The sequence below is a fragment of the Pseudonaja textilis genome, chromosome 8, assembly GCF_049901715.1.
Source record: "Pseudonaja textilis isolate UNSWEBS1 chromosome 8, rPseTex1.2, whole genome shotgun sequence".
Lineage (NCBI taxonomy): Eukaryota > Metazoa > Chordata > Lepidosauria > Squamata > Elapidae > Pseudonaja > Pseudonaja textilis.
This window is the reverse complement of record NC_141997.1, coordinates 46702188-46719039: the sequence shown is the minus strand read 5'-3', so window position 1 is coordinate 46719039 and position 16852 is coordinate 46702188. Positions and strand designations below refer to the sequence as shown.

The 16852-nt window shown below is 40.4% G+C and overlaps 1 protein-coding gene across 1 annotated transcript in view; it reads right to left on the bottom strand.

Annotated features, from left to right (window-relative positions):
• The window catches only part of DIAPH3 (diaphanous related formin 3), a 106002-nt gene that overhangs the window by 70264 nt on the left and 18886 nt on the right, over positions 1 to 16852 (bottom strand). Inside the window, exons 10-17 of the mRNA XM_087938039.1 lie at positions 16407 to 16517; positions 16030 to 16148; positions 15101 to 15217; positions 9961 to 10079; positions 8842 to 8906; positions 7696 to 7800; positions 4774 to 5034; positions 2842 to 2956 (exon numbers count right to left, since the gene is read on the bottom strand). Of these exons, the coding sequence (XP_087794165.1) occupies positions 2842 to 2956; positions 4774 to 5034; positions 7696 to 7800; positions 8842 to 8906; positions 9961 to 10079; positions 15101 to 15217; positions 16030 to 16148; positions 16407 to 16517 (1012 nt within the window). The remainder of the gene's footprint in view (positions 1 to 2841; positions 2957 to 4773; positions 5035 to 7695; positions 7801 to 8841; positions 8907 to 9960; positions 10080 to 15100; positions 15218 to 16029; positions 16149 to 16406; positions 16518 to 16852) is intronic.

The following is a 16852-nucleotide window of genomic DNA, read 5'->3' as shown; positions in this document are numbered from 1 at the left end:
GCGCGCGGTCTCGTGAGCCTTCAGACCCAAAGAGGTGTCCAAAAATGGATCAGGTGTCCTGAGCAAGCAGACTTGGTGAGTCAGCCAAGCTGAGCAGGATGCCCTCGTCCCACTCAGCCTCTGCATTCACTGCTTCACTTTTGGAACATCAGGAGCAGGCGGTTTGGTGTACCAGATGTGTGTGTGGGGTGAGATGGGAACTTGGCCATACGAATGGCGGGCCGGCACGCACATCCACAGCTCCACTCACACAAGAGAAGCTTTTGGGATGCCACTGGTGTGCATCTGTTGTGTCCCGCCAGCTGCCAGCAGAGCTGGTGGCAGACTCGGAGGATGAGGAGGTGGGGGAAGAACCTGGACCAGTTCTGGAGTGTGGGGAAGGTTCTGATGGATGTTCAACATTGGACAAAGAGATAGAGCCAGGGCCGTCTGACATTTCCCAGCCACAGGAGAGGCAGCTGCCTTTGCAGACTGAGATAAGTGAGGAGGAGGAATAGCTGGGGCCTGTTCCAGATGCGTGTATGCGCAGAGCTGTTAGGAGAGGGCAACAACGGAGGACAAGGAGTCGACTCAAGAAGCAAAGCACATGTGGATGCTGAATGGCCCCCTCCTTGGCTGGGGGAATAAATAGAAGGAAAGGGGAGTGGTTATTGTAGGAGACAAACTTCATCTTTCTGGAGATTTTGTTCATTGTGTTTCATGCCACAAAGACTGCTTGCCAAAACGTAATTAGCAGCCTTTTGGCTGGGAGCTTCAAATTCTTACCTCTACCCCGAAAATAAGCTCAGGGTGTGGCCAGCACGAGTGGCGGTGTTGGGGAGGCAACTCTCCCGCTGCAGCCCGCTGGCCTCTTGGGGTAGCGCAAATACTGCTTTTCCCCTTCTCTTTCTGGGCGCAGCGCTTCTGCTTGTTGGGCTACGTCCCCAAAGCCGGCAGCTCCAAAGCCGGCAGCTCCGCTGCCACCTGCTTTGCTTTTTCCCTCTTTTGGGGGGCTTGTAGGCAGCTTTTTTGCTTGCGGGAAGAAAATGGGGAGGGGGAGTTTGCTGCATGTCATCCATTCCTCAAGCTCAGCACAGACTGAGGGAAGGATGCCAGGCAGGAAAATTCCCCCTCCTGATTATCCTCCCGTTTGCCAAAAAGCCTCAGTTCCAAACGCAGAAGGTTCTGAATAGAGGCGACAGTGCGTTCACGGCGTGTCCAGCTCACCAAGTCTGGCTTGCTGCACCTCAAAAAAAGTAAGACTGCCTCGAAAAATAAGCCCAAGTGCTTCTTTTCAAGTCTAAAAGAAAATAAGACTCAATCTTATTTTCTAAGAAACAAGTTAGTTGCTGAGTGACCATTCAAAATTCTGAGGGGGCCCACAAAAGCTCATTTCGAATCCAGATCCAAAGTTTTGATGTCTACTCCCTGTGTAATCTGACTGCATTTAAGCCTATATGCAGTGCCTCGTGGTTATGTGATCACAACTTGCACAATTTTAGCTTATTTCTGATTTCCAGCAAAAACTACTTCCTGGAAACAGTGGGTTTACTTAACCACTGCACTCCTTACTCAACATCTGCTGTGCCTGTTTAACAACTGCCACAAAAAAAGGGGCATCCAATCAAGTTTGCTCACATGGTGGATTACTTTATAATCATATGAACATAGGACTAAAATTGTGGGTTCAGGGGCAGTTGTAACTTGAGGTCTACTTTTATATCATGGGCATTATCTGGTTTCACAGAATAAACTATTCCTGTGATGGCAAACCTGTGACACGCGTGCTACAGGTGGCACGCAGAGCCATTTGTGCTGGCACGCAAACCAAAGGCAAACTTACCTCATTGCACATGTGTGTGCCTCACAGCTTATTTTTTTCAGTTGATTTGAGGCCTTTTTTGTCTTCCCGGAGGCTTGGAAAAAGCATCTGCAAGGCTTTTCAGGACGAATTATAGGCCCATTCTGTCACCTTCTGTAATACCGGAAGTGACTAAACGGGCCTATAATTCGTCCTAAAACGCCTTGCAGATGCTTTTTCCAAGCCTCTGGGAGGTTGAAAAAGGCCTCAAATGAGCCGAAAAATCAGCTGTGAGGCACAGTGCAGGTAAGGGGGTGGGGTGATTGCACACAGGGGTGTGGGGAGGGGGGGCGCACTGCATTCTGGGTGCTGGCACACAAGTGCACGCGTGCTGGCGCACACGCAATTTTTGGCACAGGAGCCCAAAAAGGTTAGCCACCATTGGACTATTCCATCGAATAGTCTTGACCACTGAATTACATTTTTGAAGATGAAGTAGGGATAGCGTTCTTTTTTTTTCTTTTTTCTTTTGCATTTTCCACACTGCTGTTTCTTCTTAGAATATTTTCAGTTTGAGTGTAACTTAAAATAACTTCCTTTGGTGATTACTCCTCCTTCTGGGTATATTACATATTTCCAAAGGGCTTAGCATACCTTAAAAAGAACTAGGAGCCAAAATAATCGGCCTCCCGCCAAATTACTGCTCAGAACTAAAATACATGGTATATTTTCCCCAGCTTTTAGTCACACTCTCCATAGTCTATAATAAACAGTCATTTTAACAGCTCGGTGGAGATATTTCAGCAGTAAGTGCATGCTTTTCTTAATTGCATTATACGAGGAAAGCTTAAATGGAAAAGTGAAAATAATACTATTGGCTAAGTTCTATCTTGCATGTGCCACAGTTATAAATGATGGCAACCTCAGTTATTAATGCAACAATTATCATATGACACGCATAAATATTCATCAGCTGTAGGGGTAAGAACTGCGGGTGTTTATTGAAAATGAAACAGGCACATTTTCTAAAAGGCTTTAAAACAGAAAAATAATTAACTTACCATTTTTCTGACAACAAAAGGTAAGTTCCAGCTTGCATAGCAAATCGGTACTTTCATACTTTCCATCGTTGGCCATTACCCAAAAACAGTTTTCAGTCATTTCCTGGGGTCTAATCTGCAGAGGGAATATATACCTCTTAATTTCCTGTTGTCGTTACTACCATACTTTGTAAGGGGGGAAAACATGTGGCTTAGGGCAATCTAAAAGGCCACCCACCATCTATAGCCTGAAGATTCCTGAGTGGGAAAAAAAAAACCCTGGTCTCTTTTGGAGAATGTGGGTAGATTTATGGGATAAAAATCTGTGGTTTTTAACTCCTTCAGACGCTTTAAAATAGCAAAGTCTGGACAAACAAAAAAAAAACAAAAATCAAGTTTACTTTTGGTGCCTTTTGAAGTGAGGGTTTCAGTTCAGAGGTGGTATTCAGCCGGTTCTGACTAGTTCTGGAGAACTGGGAGCGGAAATTTTTGAGTAGTTCGGAGAACCGGCAAATACCACCTGACTGGCCCTGCCCCCATCTATTATCCGCCTCCCAAGTCCCAGCTGATTGGCTGGGTCTTCTTTAGTTGCCCTGCACAGGAGAACGGAGCTGGAAAGCAGGTTAGTGGGATGGGGAGGGAATGGGATTTTGCAGTAACCTTCCCCCAGGAGTGGGGAAGGAACGGAGATTTTATAGTATCCTTCCCCTGCCACACCCACCAAGCCACGTCCACAGAACCGCTAGTAAAAAAAAATTGAATCCCACCACTGTTTCAATTGACTGTGGTTCAGAAGAAATCAGAAGTATATTTGTTTCTATACTTACCACCCGACTCCAAACAATTCTGGGCACTTTACAAATTGTTTTTTTTTTTAAAGCATTAAAACAAGTTCTGTACTTCTGACCTAGTTCCAAACGATCAGTTACAGAAATAGGATATTCTTCAACTAATGAATGTTGTTGATTAGAATACAGTACTGGGGCAGAATAAAACATTCTGGAGATGTTAAGATTATTGGGGAGATGTAGACCACAGTGGCATGGGCGTAAATAGATCCTTAAATAGATCTTTTAAATAGATCTCCACTGTCACTATTTGATACATCTTTGATTGAAAACTACAATTCAGTCACTGAGTATCTTGGAATTTATCTCCACCCTGCAGTGTATGAGATACTTTGCTTCCTTGGAATACAGAACAACAGAGTTGGAAGGAGCCTTGGAGGTCTTCTAGTCCAACCCCTTGCTCAGGCAGGAAGACCTGTACCATTTCAGACAAATGGGTTGTCCAAATTCTTCTTAAAAACCTCCAGTGGTAGAGCAACCACAACTTCTGAAGGCAAGTTGTTCCACTGATTCATTGTCTTCACTGTCAGAAAAATTTTCCCTAGCCCTAGGTTGATTCTCTCCTTGATTAATTTCCCTCCGTTGCTTCTTGTCCTGCCCTCAGGTGCTTTGGAGAATAGCTTGACTCCCTCTTCTTTGTGGCAGCCCCTCAGATATTGGAATACTGCTATCACGTCACCCTTAGTTCTTCTTTTCATTAAACTAGACCAGGGGTGTCAAACTCAAGGCCCATGGGCTGGATTTGGCCCACAATGTGATTGGATCCGGCCCTTGGGGCCGTCCTAGTCTTCCCAATGCAAATTGGAAAGATCGGTCCAGCCTGGCTTCGGCCCAGGCTACCCAATGCAAAGAGGAAACATGCCAGCAATTTGGGGAGTGGCATCAAACTGGCCACGCCCACAGTTGGCCATACCCACCCAGTCAGCCATGCCCTCTCCGAGGTCAACCATAGCCCTGATGTTGCCCTCAATGAAATTGAGTTTGACACCCGTGAACTAGACCTACCCCAATTCCAGCAGCTGTTCTTAATATGTTTTAGCCTCCATTCCCCTAATCATCTTGGTTGCCCTTCTCTGCAGTCTTTCTAGAGTCTTCCTTGCCTCACCTTGGACCAGTTGACTCTTTTCATGGTCACCTCAGGCTTAAACTCTTTTTTAGGTTTCAATCCGAAAGGCAGCAACTGAGGAGCAGGGGAGCGTTGAGACCCTGGTAATCCATGTAGTGGAGGTGGGGGTGGGGGTGGCAGTGGGGGTGGTGGGGGCGGAGGAGGTGGAGGTGGAATCATTCCCGTGGAAGCTCCAGGTGATGGGACCCCAGCTGTGGGTCCTTCAAGAGATGTCGGAGGGGAAGCATTGGTCGAGCCATTCTGAAAAGAAGATGTTGGCATTTGGAATTTAAACAGTTTGTGTAGTGTTATCTGGAATGTACACACTTTTTTCACCCCAAAACAAGCATAACAGTAAATTCAAGTAGGAATGGGTCCCTTATAGAAAATAAATTACCCTACAAGGCAAACTTTTGTGTTTAGAACACAATTTCTGAGGGGAAAGTAAAATTGAAGTAGGTGAAAGGAGTCAAACAGAAAGCAAAAACCTTTCCCAAAATATTGGTTTCAATCAACTGCCAGGATATATCATGGGATGGAAGGACATGAATGGTAAGCGAGTAGTATTTTAATGCTGTAATGTTGTAATGATTCTTCCCCTTTTTACATTTTAATATTTTGTTCCGTTTTTGGATATTATACATTATACAGTATAACATTTTTCTTAAAAATTAATTCATCACCATTTATGATTTCACAATTTTATTCTGTGATCTGTATACTGTATTATTTGTTACCCTGACATTTGTATTATCTATAAAATTTAATAGTTGAGTTTTGCAATCAAAACGTATTTAGGTATCTTTAATCACTTATGAATATGATAAAACCGTGAACTTCAGCACATTTGTAAATTCCTTCTTATTTACTTTATTCTATTGCTAGGGTTTTTTTTAATTTCCCCCCCTTATTTTCTTATTATTTTTTCTAAATGGCAATGTGAAATACATACATACATACATACACACACACACACACACACACACACACACACACACACACACACACACAGATATATATATATATATGGATCTTTGGTTGTTCGGGTTTTCTCCCGCGTAAGATTGGAAGTATCTAGGCAATGTTTCGATGAAGTCTCATTCATCATCTTCAGGCTTCTGTCTTGGCTCTTGCTTCTCTCACTCTGAGAAGCACAGAGCCGGAGACAAAGCCTGAAGATGATGAATGAGACTTCATCAAACGTGCCTAGATACTCCAATCTTCTGTGAGCACCCAACAACCAAAGATCCACATACAAATACCGAGAACCTCAGAAAATATATATATATATATATATATATATATATATATATATATATATATATATATATATATATATATATATATACACACACACACACACACACACACACACATATATATATATATATCTTAAATAAATTGTACCACAGGAATAGTCAAGAACGATTTTGCCCCCTGATGAGAAGGTCTGTCTATTTCATCTTTTTTCCTTTGCTTGTGTTGTTTTTTAAAAGAAACTGATGATTATTTTAAGTTTTATGGCTAATCCATTTAGTCTGGTTCACTGAAAAGCAACAGAAAAGCATATTTATTTTACAACTTTTCATATATATATAAACTAAGTTTAAGTTTTATTACTTCCAAGAATAGACCAGAACCAAAAGTACTGCCTGATAACCACAAAAGCCGCTTCAATCTGACCTAACCTGATGTACTTGATGTACCGTATTTATCGGCGTATAACACGCACAGGCGTATAACACGCATCTTCATTTTAAGAGGGAAATTAAGAGGATTCCGCTCCCTGGACATCGGCGTATAACACGCATACATCATTTGCCCCCTATTTTCAGGGGGAAAAAGTGCGTGTTATACGCCGATAAATACGGTATGTATGTAGGTAGGTAGCTAGGTATGTAGGTAGGTAGGTCTAGGTGTGTTCGGGTCTTTTCCCGTGTAAGATTAAGAGTATCTTGGCGACGTTTCGCCGAGGTCCCACTAGCCATTCTCAGGCTGGTGCTTTTGGCTTCATGCCAGTGCAAGCAGTGTGTGATAGAGCTGCCGTCTCTCTATAAATACTGGTGGTGGGGGCTGGTATGCTGGGCTGGTTGGCTGCGCTGCTGCCTCTTGATTGGTTGATGGAGTTGATGTTTGCAGATTGGCTGGGTTTTTCTTAAGAACATGTGTGGCTGAGGAACTGGCCATGTGTCTATCAGCCTCCTGTGTTGTAACGACCTGGGTAATGGACTGTGTGATGACCTTCTGAGTTCTATTGTTTTGACATCCAGGGTCTTGTGCTGTAATCTCCTGGGTTGGTGGCTGTGTTGTGACATCCTGAGGTTTTGTGGTGTAACCTCCTGAGGTTTTGTGGTGTAACCTCCTGAGTTCCGTGATGTGATATCGTGAGCAGGTGGCTGTGATGTGACGTTCTGGGTTTTGGCTTGGCTCCGAGTTTGAGGCCTGGGTATGTGTTCATGCCGTGTGTCAGTTTGCTTGGTTTTACTAGCTGGTATTTAAAATGTTCCCTCCATGATGATAGGCCACTAAATTCTAATAGTCCCCTTTAAAGACTGAGTAAGTTTGTAGCCATTGCTATATCTGAACTACCATGTGCCATTATCTACTTACCTATAAAAATTTGTGTACCAAACAATACTTGTTACCTTTCCTCCTATTTCTACTATTCTACAATTGTATTTCAAGTGTTAGTGCCCTCATCACATCATCCTCAGAAGAACAACCACTTCCAAGCCAAGCTTCTCCCACCAAGGTAGAGGCCAAAAGAACAGAAAAAATAGTACCAGGTATTCCTTATTCAGAAATGACAAAGCACCGAGTCGAAGTCTTTTATTGGCTTTTATATTAATGGGGCAGCATATGCTTGTTGCTAATTATTTTAACTGCACAGTCTCTTATAAATGCAAATTATTGCTGTTTTACCTCATTTTTAGCAGGTTTTCTTGTGCCTTCAAGGAGACAGATCTTTTCTTCCGTCTTCTGAAGCTGTGCCTTTGTCTCTTGGTGAGCTACAAACTCTTTTTCAAACTGCAACAGAAATGAGCAGGCACCGAGCATCATTAAATTTACAGGTTTAATTGTTCATTGCCCTGAGTATTTTTATGCTATGTTACCCAGATTTGCATATTATGCAATCTTAAGTGGCTCTGGGAAGCTATGAAATATCTAACTGACTTTTACTTCAAAACCAGGGAGTGAGATGGATCAGTCTCTGCTTTGCTCTTGACAAGTACATTGATTTTCATATCTTTTTCTTAAAATTCCATTACTGATGTCTGCACAGGATAAACTGCTACATCAGTTCCAGGCTCCTGTAAGGATAGACGCTTGATCCTGGGATATTTTTCAACAAATCAATCCATGGCTTCAAGACTACCTTCATCTTATTGTTGATATTTTAAATGCTGTCCACCACTTCTTTAAACGACACCAGTTTATTAGTCTTGGAAAGGATGGGATGGGATAGAATAGAATAGTATATGAATTAGAATAGAGTCGAGTAGAACAGAACAGAACACAATGGAACAGAAGAGAAAATGAATTAGAGTAGAACAGAACACAACAGACAGAATATGAATTGGAGTAGAGCAGAGCAGAACAGAACAGAATTCTTTATTAGCCAAGTGTGATTGGACAGACAAGGAATTTGTCTCAGTTGGTTTTGCATACGAGAAAATGGAAGATGAATGATAAAGAAGAGGACGTACAAACACTGTAACTGATAAATAAGAAGTAAAACAATTAAGGGCTAGGAAAATACACTAAAACAGGTTGATCAATCTCTTGATCCTTTAACGGAAAAGCAACTATGGTCTCCAGCTGTGGATCAGAGCAGAAATAACATTTCACTACCAAATTTCTTTCCAGCTGTTATGTTTTAGTAAAAGGGGGCGGGGGGAGTGGCCGTTTTGGATCACAAAGCTAGGTTTTAAATTAAAGCTAAAAGCCCAATCTCCATTTTTGTTATTTTCTCTCTTGTAAAAATGGTTTTATTTTAAGAATAACAATTACAAGAGATTACAAGACATTTGGGCATTAGGTTTGTGAAGAAAATTTATCTCAAGTTACCTTTTTCAAGAATTCAGAAGCTTGTCTTTCAAGTTCTTCCATTTTCTTCTGTTCAATACAGATATCTAGCAGAAAACAGCCTATATAAATCTTCTGGATAGCTTTTACTGACTGACCAATCTCAGGGAACAGTCAATAGCAAGAGTAAAATTTATGTCAGTTCGTAACCCAACTTTAAGATCAAGCAAAACTGTACAATAGTGTATCAAGAAACATGCATACATACCTCATAATTGTTTAAGTAGAAACGAATTGTTAAAAAAATTGCTTCCATTAATGACTGACAGCTATGCTGCTAGCTTCAAACTGCAATGACTGATGTTTTCATAAAACAGATTAAAAAGCATTGGGATCACTTTAACTGACTATAAGTCTGTAGAGATTCTCAGTCCTCCAGGTCCCAAAGGTGCTTTTTTAGAGGAAGCAACGGGACTTTCTTATTTATTTTCCTTTTTGAAGACATTTCACTTCTCATCCAAGAAGCTTCTTCAGTTCTGACAGGATCCTTCCATTCCCCACTGCCCTGTTGGAGCTGAAAAAACTTCTTGGATGAGAAGCAAAATGTCTTCAAAGAAAAACAAGAAAGCCCAGTTGCCTCCTGAAAAAAGCACTTTTGGGTTTAACTGACTATAAACATATAAGGAAAGTATTGGCACCAAGAATTTGGGGATAAGAGTTCAGGAGGAGAAGAATGCAAGCCAGAAATAACAATTTGGAAGCATTTTCTTCATAGGTATCAGAGATGTTTAGCAATTACATTATTGATTTTGACAGATACTCAAGGAAATGCTATGTGTAAGTGTGTCAGGATCACGAAAAGATATATTGCAAGTGTGCAACTAAACCAGAAAAAGAAAAAAAGATTTATTGTGGCTTATTACCATGGATATATACATACGCAAACATATAGACACAACTGGCAAAAACAAATGTATATCATTATAGAACACTTCCCGAATTTAATTTCGGGAACTATTCATTCATTTATCATATTTATATGGCTTACCATCTCACATGTGTCATACGATAATAACGGTCCCTATGAAATCTGGGCAACAAGTCACTTGTTTTAAATGTGATCTTTCATATGAGTATAAATAGGGAACATGAAATACCTACCCAGTATGTGACTGAAATTTACATCCAGTCTTTTTCGATAACTAAAATCTGGGTCCAGACCACTTCGATGTAAGACTACCTGTGAAACGCACTCTTCAATTAACTTGAAATACAAAGGTCTAAAAAAATGACAAGAAATGTATGTATTTTAATTTTACGCTTCTGAGGTGATATTGCTTTTAATGCGTCGTTCTCATTGAGACTGAACTCTGGCTAATGTTAGCTGGAGAACCGATACAATAGCTAAATACGTCTTGGAAAGCGGGACTCATTCTTAAGCAGGATGGAAGTTTGCAAACTTGTGATCCATCCTATCTGTTCTGACCCAGGCTTCCTAAACTGCAATCATGCACAAACTTATTTTAAAAAACAAGACTTATTTTATGGCAACACTGGGAATTATTTTCATTCTCAGCCGGAATTAATCTCAAACAGTCCCCCAAGATAAGCACACACCTTCAGTTGTGTGAAGTGCTGCCAATAACAGAAGAATCAAATGAACTAGAAAAAACCCAACTGAGGTACAAAGAGCTTCAAGAATGACTCTGAACCGATCGAACTACTTTGCTTCCTGCAAAGGTTTCATCATCTTGGCCTGACCTTTATACTTTATGGGGAGGACAGTCACCTCCAAGCTTTACTCCCAAATCGCCCCTTTTGTTTTAGCTGCTCTCGCCTTCTAGCAGCCCTGTACACACGCGCACTGGGAACAGTCTCCCCTGGATCCTCTGCCTTGCTGCTGCCAGACTCCGAAGGCTGCGAAGGCAGCACCCCACTCCCAGATGGTCCTGGCTCCATCTCTGCATCGGACGCAGGACCCTCGTCCAAGTTCTCTCCAGATTCCCTGACTGGTCCCTGTTCTTCCCCACTGTCCGATTCCACAGCCGGATGCACCAGATGCCGGCAAACCACAACACTATCTCTTGATGAAGTGTCTACAAAAATCTAACAAATGGAATCGACACACCGTTCAGTAGGAGACAGTAGGGAAATACTAGTTTCCCTTATGCCCGTGTAAAAGGATTATAGAAATGGACATCAATAGAAACAGGATTACACCCAATGCAACTCTTTCTATTGACATTTGCCTTGGATGTCCTTAGGCATCCAAGTTGGCCACTGTTCAAAACAGGATGCTGCATTAGAAAGATTCCCCCAGCCCCCCCAAAACCTGGCTATTTAAATAGCCTGTGTAGGAAGCCCCCACTCCTCAGAATAAAATACTTTTTATTGTTAATATTAAAAAGAGGCAGGATAGAATACTTTCCCTGAAGAAGAGAAGAGACAACTTCTCAAAAGCAGAAAGCAGCCTGATCTTGGACAGGATAGTCTTTAGGAATGGATATTTTGCATCCATTCAGAAAGCTGGGCCACCACTATTCATAAACAAAGAACAGCCAGAAACCCTAAATCAGAAAGACAACAGTCAAGGAGCTGAAGCTGACAAGATTAGTTCAGACAAACAAAACACCTAGGATGTGCATATCCCTTCTTGCCTGTAGAGCCAACCATGATCCTCTAGCCGTGATGGCAAACCTATGGCAGGCGTGCCAGAAGTGACACGCAGAGCCTTCTCTGTGGGCACACAAGCTGGGGCCCCAGCTCAGGTCTGCCACGCATCCCCCCCACCCGCCAGCTGGATTTTGGGTCTCTGCTGCGCATGCACGGGGGCAGGGTACATGAGGGAGTGGGCCGCATGTGGGGGGGGGGTGTCCACGCATGTGCAGGAGGCCGGGCACATCCACGGGGGGCTGCATGCGTGGGGGACCCTGCGCATGAGCTTTGGGCACTCAGTGCCAAAAAGGTTAGCCATCACTGTCCTATAGGAATCTGTCCATATTTAATATAAAATATTAAAAGCCATATTCTTATGCAGGAACAGGCTCCTCAATAACAAAGCGCCAAAGAATGTATAAAAACCCACTTCCTCTCAACCCCATTCAGCTACCTCAGAAACATGCTGCTGTCATCAGTTTCTGGGTCACCAAATAAACAGAGACTTCCTTTCCTGTGCCCGGCCTCCATTTTATTTCCACCATCCTTCTCCCTGCTTGGAACCAGACCTGATTTTATTTCCAACACCTGCCTTTTCTCTGTGAACAAAAGGTGGCCGAGGCAGGGAGGCTTCTGGTTTGAGTTCCTTCGGCGACAGACAGAAATCCGTGATCGTACGTGGTTTCGGTCTGGGCTCGCTGCTGAAGCTTCCCGAGCCGGCTGGTTTCAGGGCTAAGCCACCCCATAGAGGTGGTGAAGAGGAGGTAGACCGCCAGCAGAGTTGAGGAGAGCCGCATCTCTCCTCCTCAGCTGGCCATTACTCCCTTTCCTGAAGCCGGTTGCAGCGGTGGTCAGAAATGGCCACCTCAAAGAAGAACTCGACTGGAAAAGAATGTGCAGGAGGGAGATAAGAAGTAAAAGTTTTGGCTGACTGGGTTAAATTGCAAAAGCAACAACTAAGGTACCCTGGAATTAAAATTTACAAAAAAATAACATCGCTCCCAAAGAAGAGTCTGAAACAGCAAAGGAAAGTGAGAAGGGAAAGGTTTGGTTTTTTTTTTTTTTTCTTCTCTCCCTTTCCCTATACTGACAACTAAGAGACTTAAATAAGAAATCGGAAAAATCCGCTTTGACATCAACAGGCAATTAAGCTGAAAATAAAACAAAATGTCAAAGGGATAATAAAGATTTCTGGACACTATTTTTTTTTTTTCATAAGCAGGAAAGGAGGGAAAAAGAATAAAAGGGCAGGATCTGGAAAGAGGGAGGAGACTGCCTGGAATTAAAAAGAATCTACAGTAAAACTTCAACAAGACTTCTAAAAGATACATTTTAACTGAAACTTTGTAACTAAACAGTAGAAGCCCAGGAAGAGAAAGTGAAAAAAAAGAGCAAAAAGAAACAGCTTGCGTGTATTTGGATTACTCAGTGATCTTTGGATTCTTGGTTATTGCATTTGAATGACTAAAATTAATCGGGTGGTTGTTTAAAAATTTATACAATGGCACCACTTCTGGATGAATTGAAAATGGAACTTAAAAAGTATAAAGAATATGCACAAGAAGGGAGGGGTACTTTTGGCTTCATTTTTCAATTCTTGGAAATGGAGATTTGGAACTATGAGAAACAACAAGAAACGTCTGCAAACAAGAAGACTGGGACAAAGAAGAAGCTATCTTTAATGAACAAGTAATTCTATGTGGGGAAGAAAAAGGAAAGGGGGGAAAGAGAATGGAGAATTTAAGACTTAAAAAAACAACCAAAGAAAAGAAAAATAATTTGAAAAATAAGTATAATACTGGAAAGCAACAGAAGAGGGGAATACAGAAGAGAGAAATAGAGGTAGAGAGACAAGGGGGTAAAAAGGGGAGAGAGAAGAAGAGAGGGAAGAAGGAAAGGAAACGAAGTTACAAAGGACCGGAACAAAATATAGAGAAACAGGACCTATTTAGAGATAATGGGTGAAAATTTAACTGAAAAAGGGATTCTGTAAAGGTACATAAGACTGTATTGTTAAATTAGTAATAGAAATAACTTTAGAAAATTGGAAACAATGTATGATTAAAATGAGGGATAAAATAGCATAATTTAGTGAAATGTTTGTTAATAAGTGAAATAAAATAAATGAGAAAATTGAATTAGGAAGGAATGGGAACATTTTAATTAGTTAATGTTTTATAAAATATAAGTGAAGGGGGGAATTAATTATGGAAAGCTTATAATTGTTCCCATAGAAGTATGATATTTAATTGAAAAATAATGTTAAAGTTAAGATTTTAATGAATATTAATATTAATGATAGAATTGAATCGGAATGGAATGCGTTGTTTTAATTACATATTTTTATATTTTTTCTTTTTTTTTAAGAATATAGTGTGCATTTTAATAATGTACCAAGCAGAATCCGAATGGAAGTTATGTATTATATTGAATGTTCTAACTTTAGGGTATATATTGAAGCCTAAATAAGAGTTAAATGGATAAACTTAAAAGATATAAAGGCGTCATTCTCCAATCAGTAACTACAGGAGAAACTTTGTTTAATGAGAAAAGATTACAGATAATTGAACCAGGACAGACAAAAAATATAAATATAATGATTTGAATTGAGACGAGATAATTAAAATAAAATTGAGAAAATTAAAAGAGGGGAGAAGCTATGCAGAAAATGTAAAACAGTAATAAGATATGGAATAGAACAAAAAAATGAGCATGAAATTGAATTTGTGTCTGTACGAAGAAATGTAACCCGGGATTACGCTACTTTCAAAAAAGATGTTTTATTTGTATTTTTTTTTTTTGTGAAAACTCAAATAAAATTTACAAAAAAAAAAAGGTGGCCTAGGCAGGATTCTCTTACAATGTTACTCCATAATAATGATCCTGCAAGGTAAATTGAGAGAATAATTGGCCCAAAGACACCGCCTCCTCTCATTTTTCAAGATTTTTATTCAAGGTGGAGTAAAGTTAGATGTCACTAATCAAACTGCAGCATTTTACAGTACCCGCCTATTATAACACCCACTCAAAAAAAAGTCACTTTTTTATTCAAAGTACCCACCCTTGTAATTTGCATAACAGAAAAGGCTATTTTCAGAAAATCAGCTTGATTCCATCACAAAAATCTCTTCCTCAAAACCATAGCTAAGATCGTATTACCCATTAAGCAAACTAATCATAACCATTTATTTATACCAAACCCAAATTATGAAAACTCAGCTCACTATCATGCATTATCAAGGCAGCTTTTATCTGGCATGTCTTTCCACTATCGTGATTTCATTTTTGAGGCCAAGAAGACCAAAGTTAAATCCAGAGGTCACATACATACATAGGCCACCCACATCTTTCTTGCAACGCCGCTGAACTCGGGTAACAACTGAAGATCTATTTGTATATTTTGAGGAGCTGCAAGGTTTTTTAAGAACATGTCAAACTCTTGAAGAATCAGAAATTTTCTCTTAAATTAGGCTGGCAATCTTGATAGGTGTTGCATACTTCTACGTTCAGATTTATTTGAAGGTCTTCTATGAAACTAAGACACCTTAAAAAAATCTGCAACAAGTGGCATAACATTTGATCCTTCATAACAAATATCCAGATAGGAGCTACAGCAAATTTTTGTACCGTACGATTGTTTCCTTACCGTATAAAATTATCATTTCGTATTAGCAAGAGGTGTTGTAATATAGAAAGGAAGTAGTTTTCAGCACTTGTATCCTTAACGATATTCCACACCGTATTAAAAACATCATTGGCATCAGTGATCAAATTAAGGACAAACTATTTCAAATGGTTTGTAAATTTATAGATTTGTTCTTCTTTTCAAGGCGTATTTAGATTTTTGCTGAAATCATGTAAATGTCAACTCATAAAATATTCCTATGGTCTTTTTAGAGTTGGCAACAGAAAGGGAGGGGGGAAAGGGATTTGAAAGAGCAGTGTGGCAGCTTGGAAATCAAAAGTGCATTCCATAAATAGTTTTTCAAAGGTAGTAACTAGGTGACTGAAGTTTCTGCCATGGAAATATCTAACTGGAAAACATGATTGATGACTCTTGGCAATGGATGTGTCCCATTGGAGAATATGATACACCCAGGGGGTGGGGGAAAACCAGGGTCAAGGGTGACAATGAATGATGTGTCTCAAGAGTCGGGTGCACCCAGGCAGTGCCGGACATTTTAACTCCCAATAAATCCTTTTGAAGTTTTGGAAGTTTGGCTCGAGACTCATGATTTAATTGGGGTAATTGCTGGAATCCTGACAGCAATTTTTTTAAAAAAATTCAATCGGTGAGAAAAACTGATTTCTGTTTCTGGCAACAAAATGAGTCATCTGCCACTAAATGATTTTGCTCCAGAACTTCTTGGAACAACATAGCAAATCGTACAGTATATCCACGATCCTAACTTTTAACTATCACCAGGCGAGAATTGCCAAAGTTTAGTCTGACTGTATAAATTGAGTCAACTAAGAATCAAAGAAACAGCATTACTGCATGGACGCTGGCCGCAAAGTCTGGTTTAATGGATTGCAAATTTCCATATATATATATATATATATTTTAAAGGATATTCAAATTCTGTTCTGATATTATCTAAGCGGTGATAAAATTCAATCATATCTTCTTCTTTGTGTTCACTGAACACCTTCAGCTGGATATCCAAAGCTTCATTCCTTATGCATCTTAGCAGCTGCAGTGGGAAAGCATCAACAGTATTGTAATTAATAACTGCCTCTTAAAATCAGTTATTTTGAACAAAACGCATGTATCCAAAGCTAATGATTTAGGGGATTTATGCTATTCAAATATGTATTTTGCAAAACAATTTTTACAGGAGGCAGTTTGCTCTCTCTTAATAATGATAATGAAAAAGTCTACAAGGCATTTCACACTTCTTCTCATTGTAATTTTCTAATTTAAATATTAATTCACATGTAAACATACTTACCGGCAATCGCTCTTTTAATCCACAACGCATAAATTCATTCCGAATGTGGAGTCTGAAGTCCAAATCGTCAGGAGTTGTAACCAGAGCATTGATGAACTGCATACAAGCTGTCTACAAAATGCAAAAACTTTAATCTGCAGGACTTAGCTGGCCTTCAGTGATTTGCAGCACAAGCACTTAGACTTATATACTGCTTCACAGTGCCTTACAGCCCTCTCTAAGCGGTTTACAAAGTCAGCCTATTGCCCCCAACAATCCGAGTTCTCATTTTACTGACTTCAGAAGGATGCAAGGCTGAGTCAACCATGAGCCAGTCAGGATTGAACTGCTGGCAGTCAGCAGAATTAGCCTCAAAGGTTGCATTCTAACCTTTTATGGTTTTGTCTTTGTAATACGTCCTCAGTATGAAACATCCAGAGAAATCAGACACCTCAGGCATAGCCAAC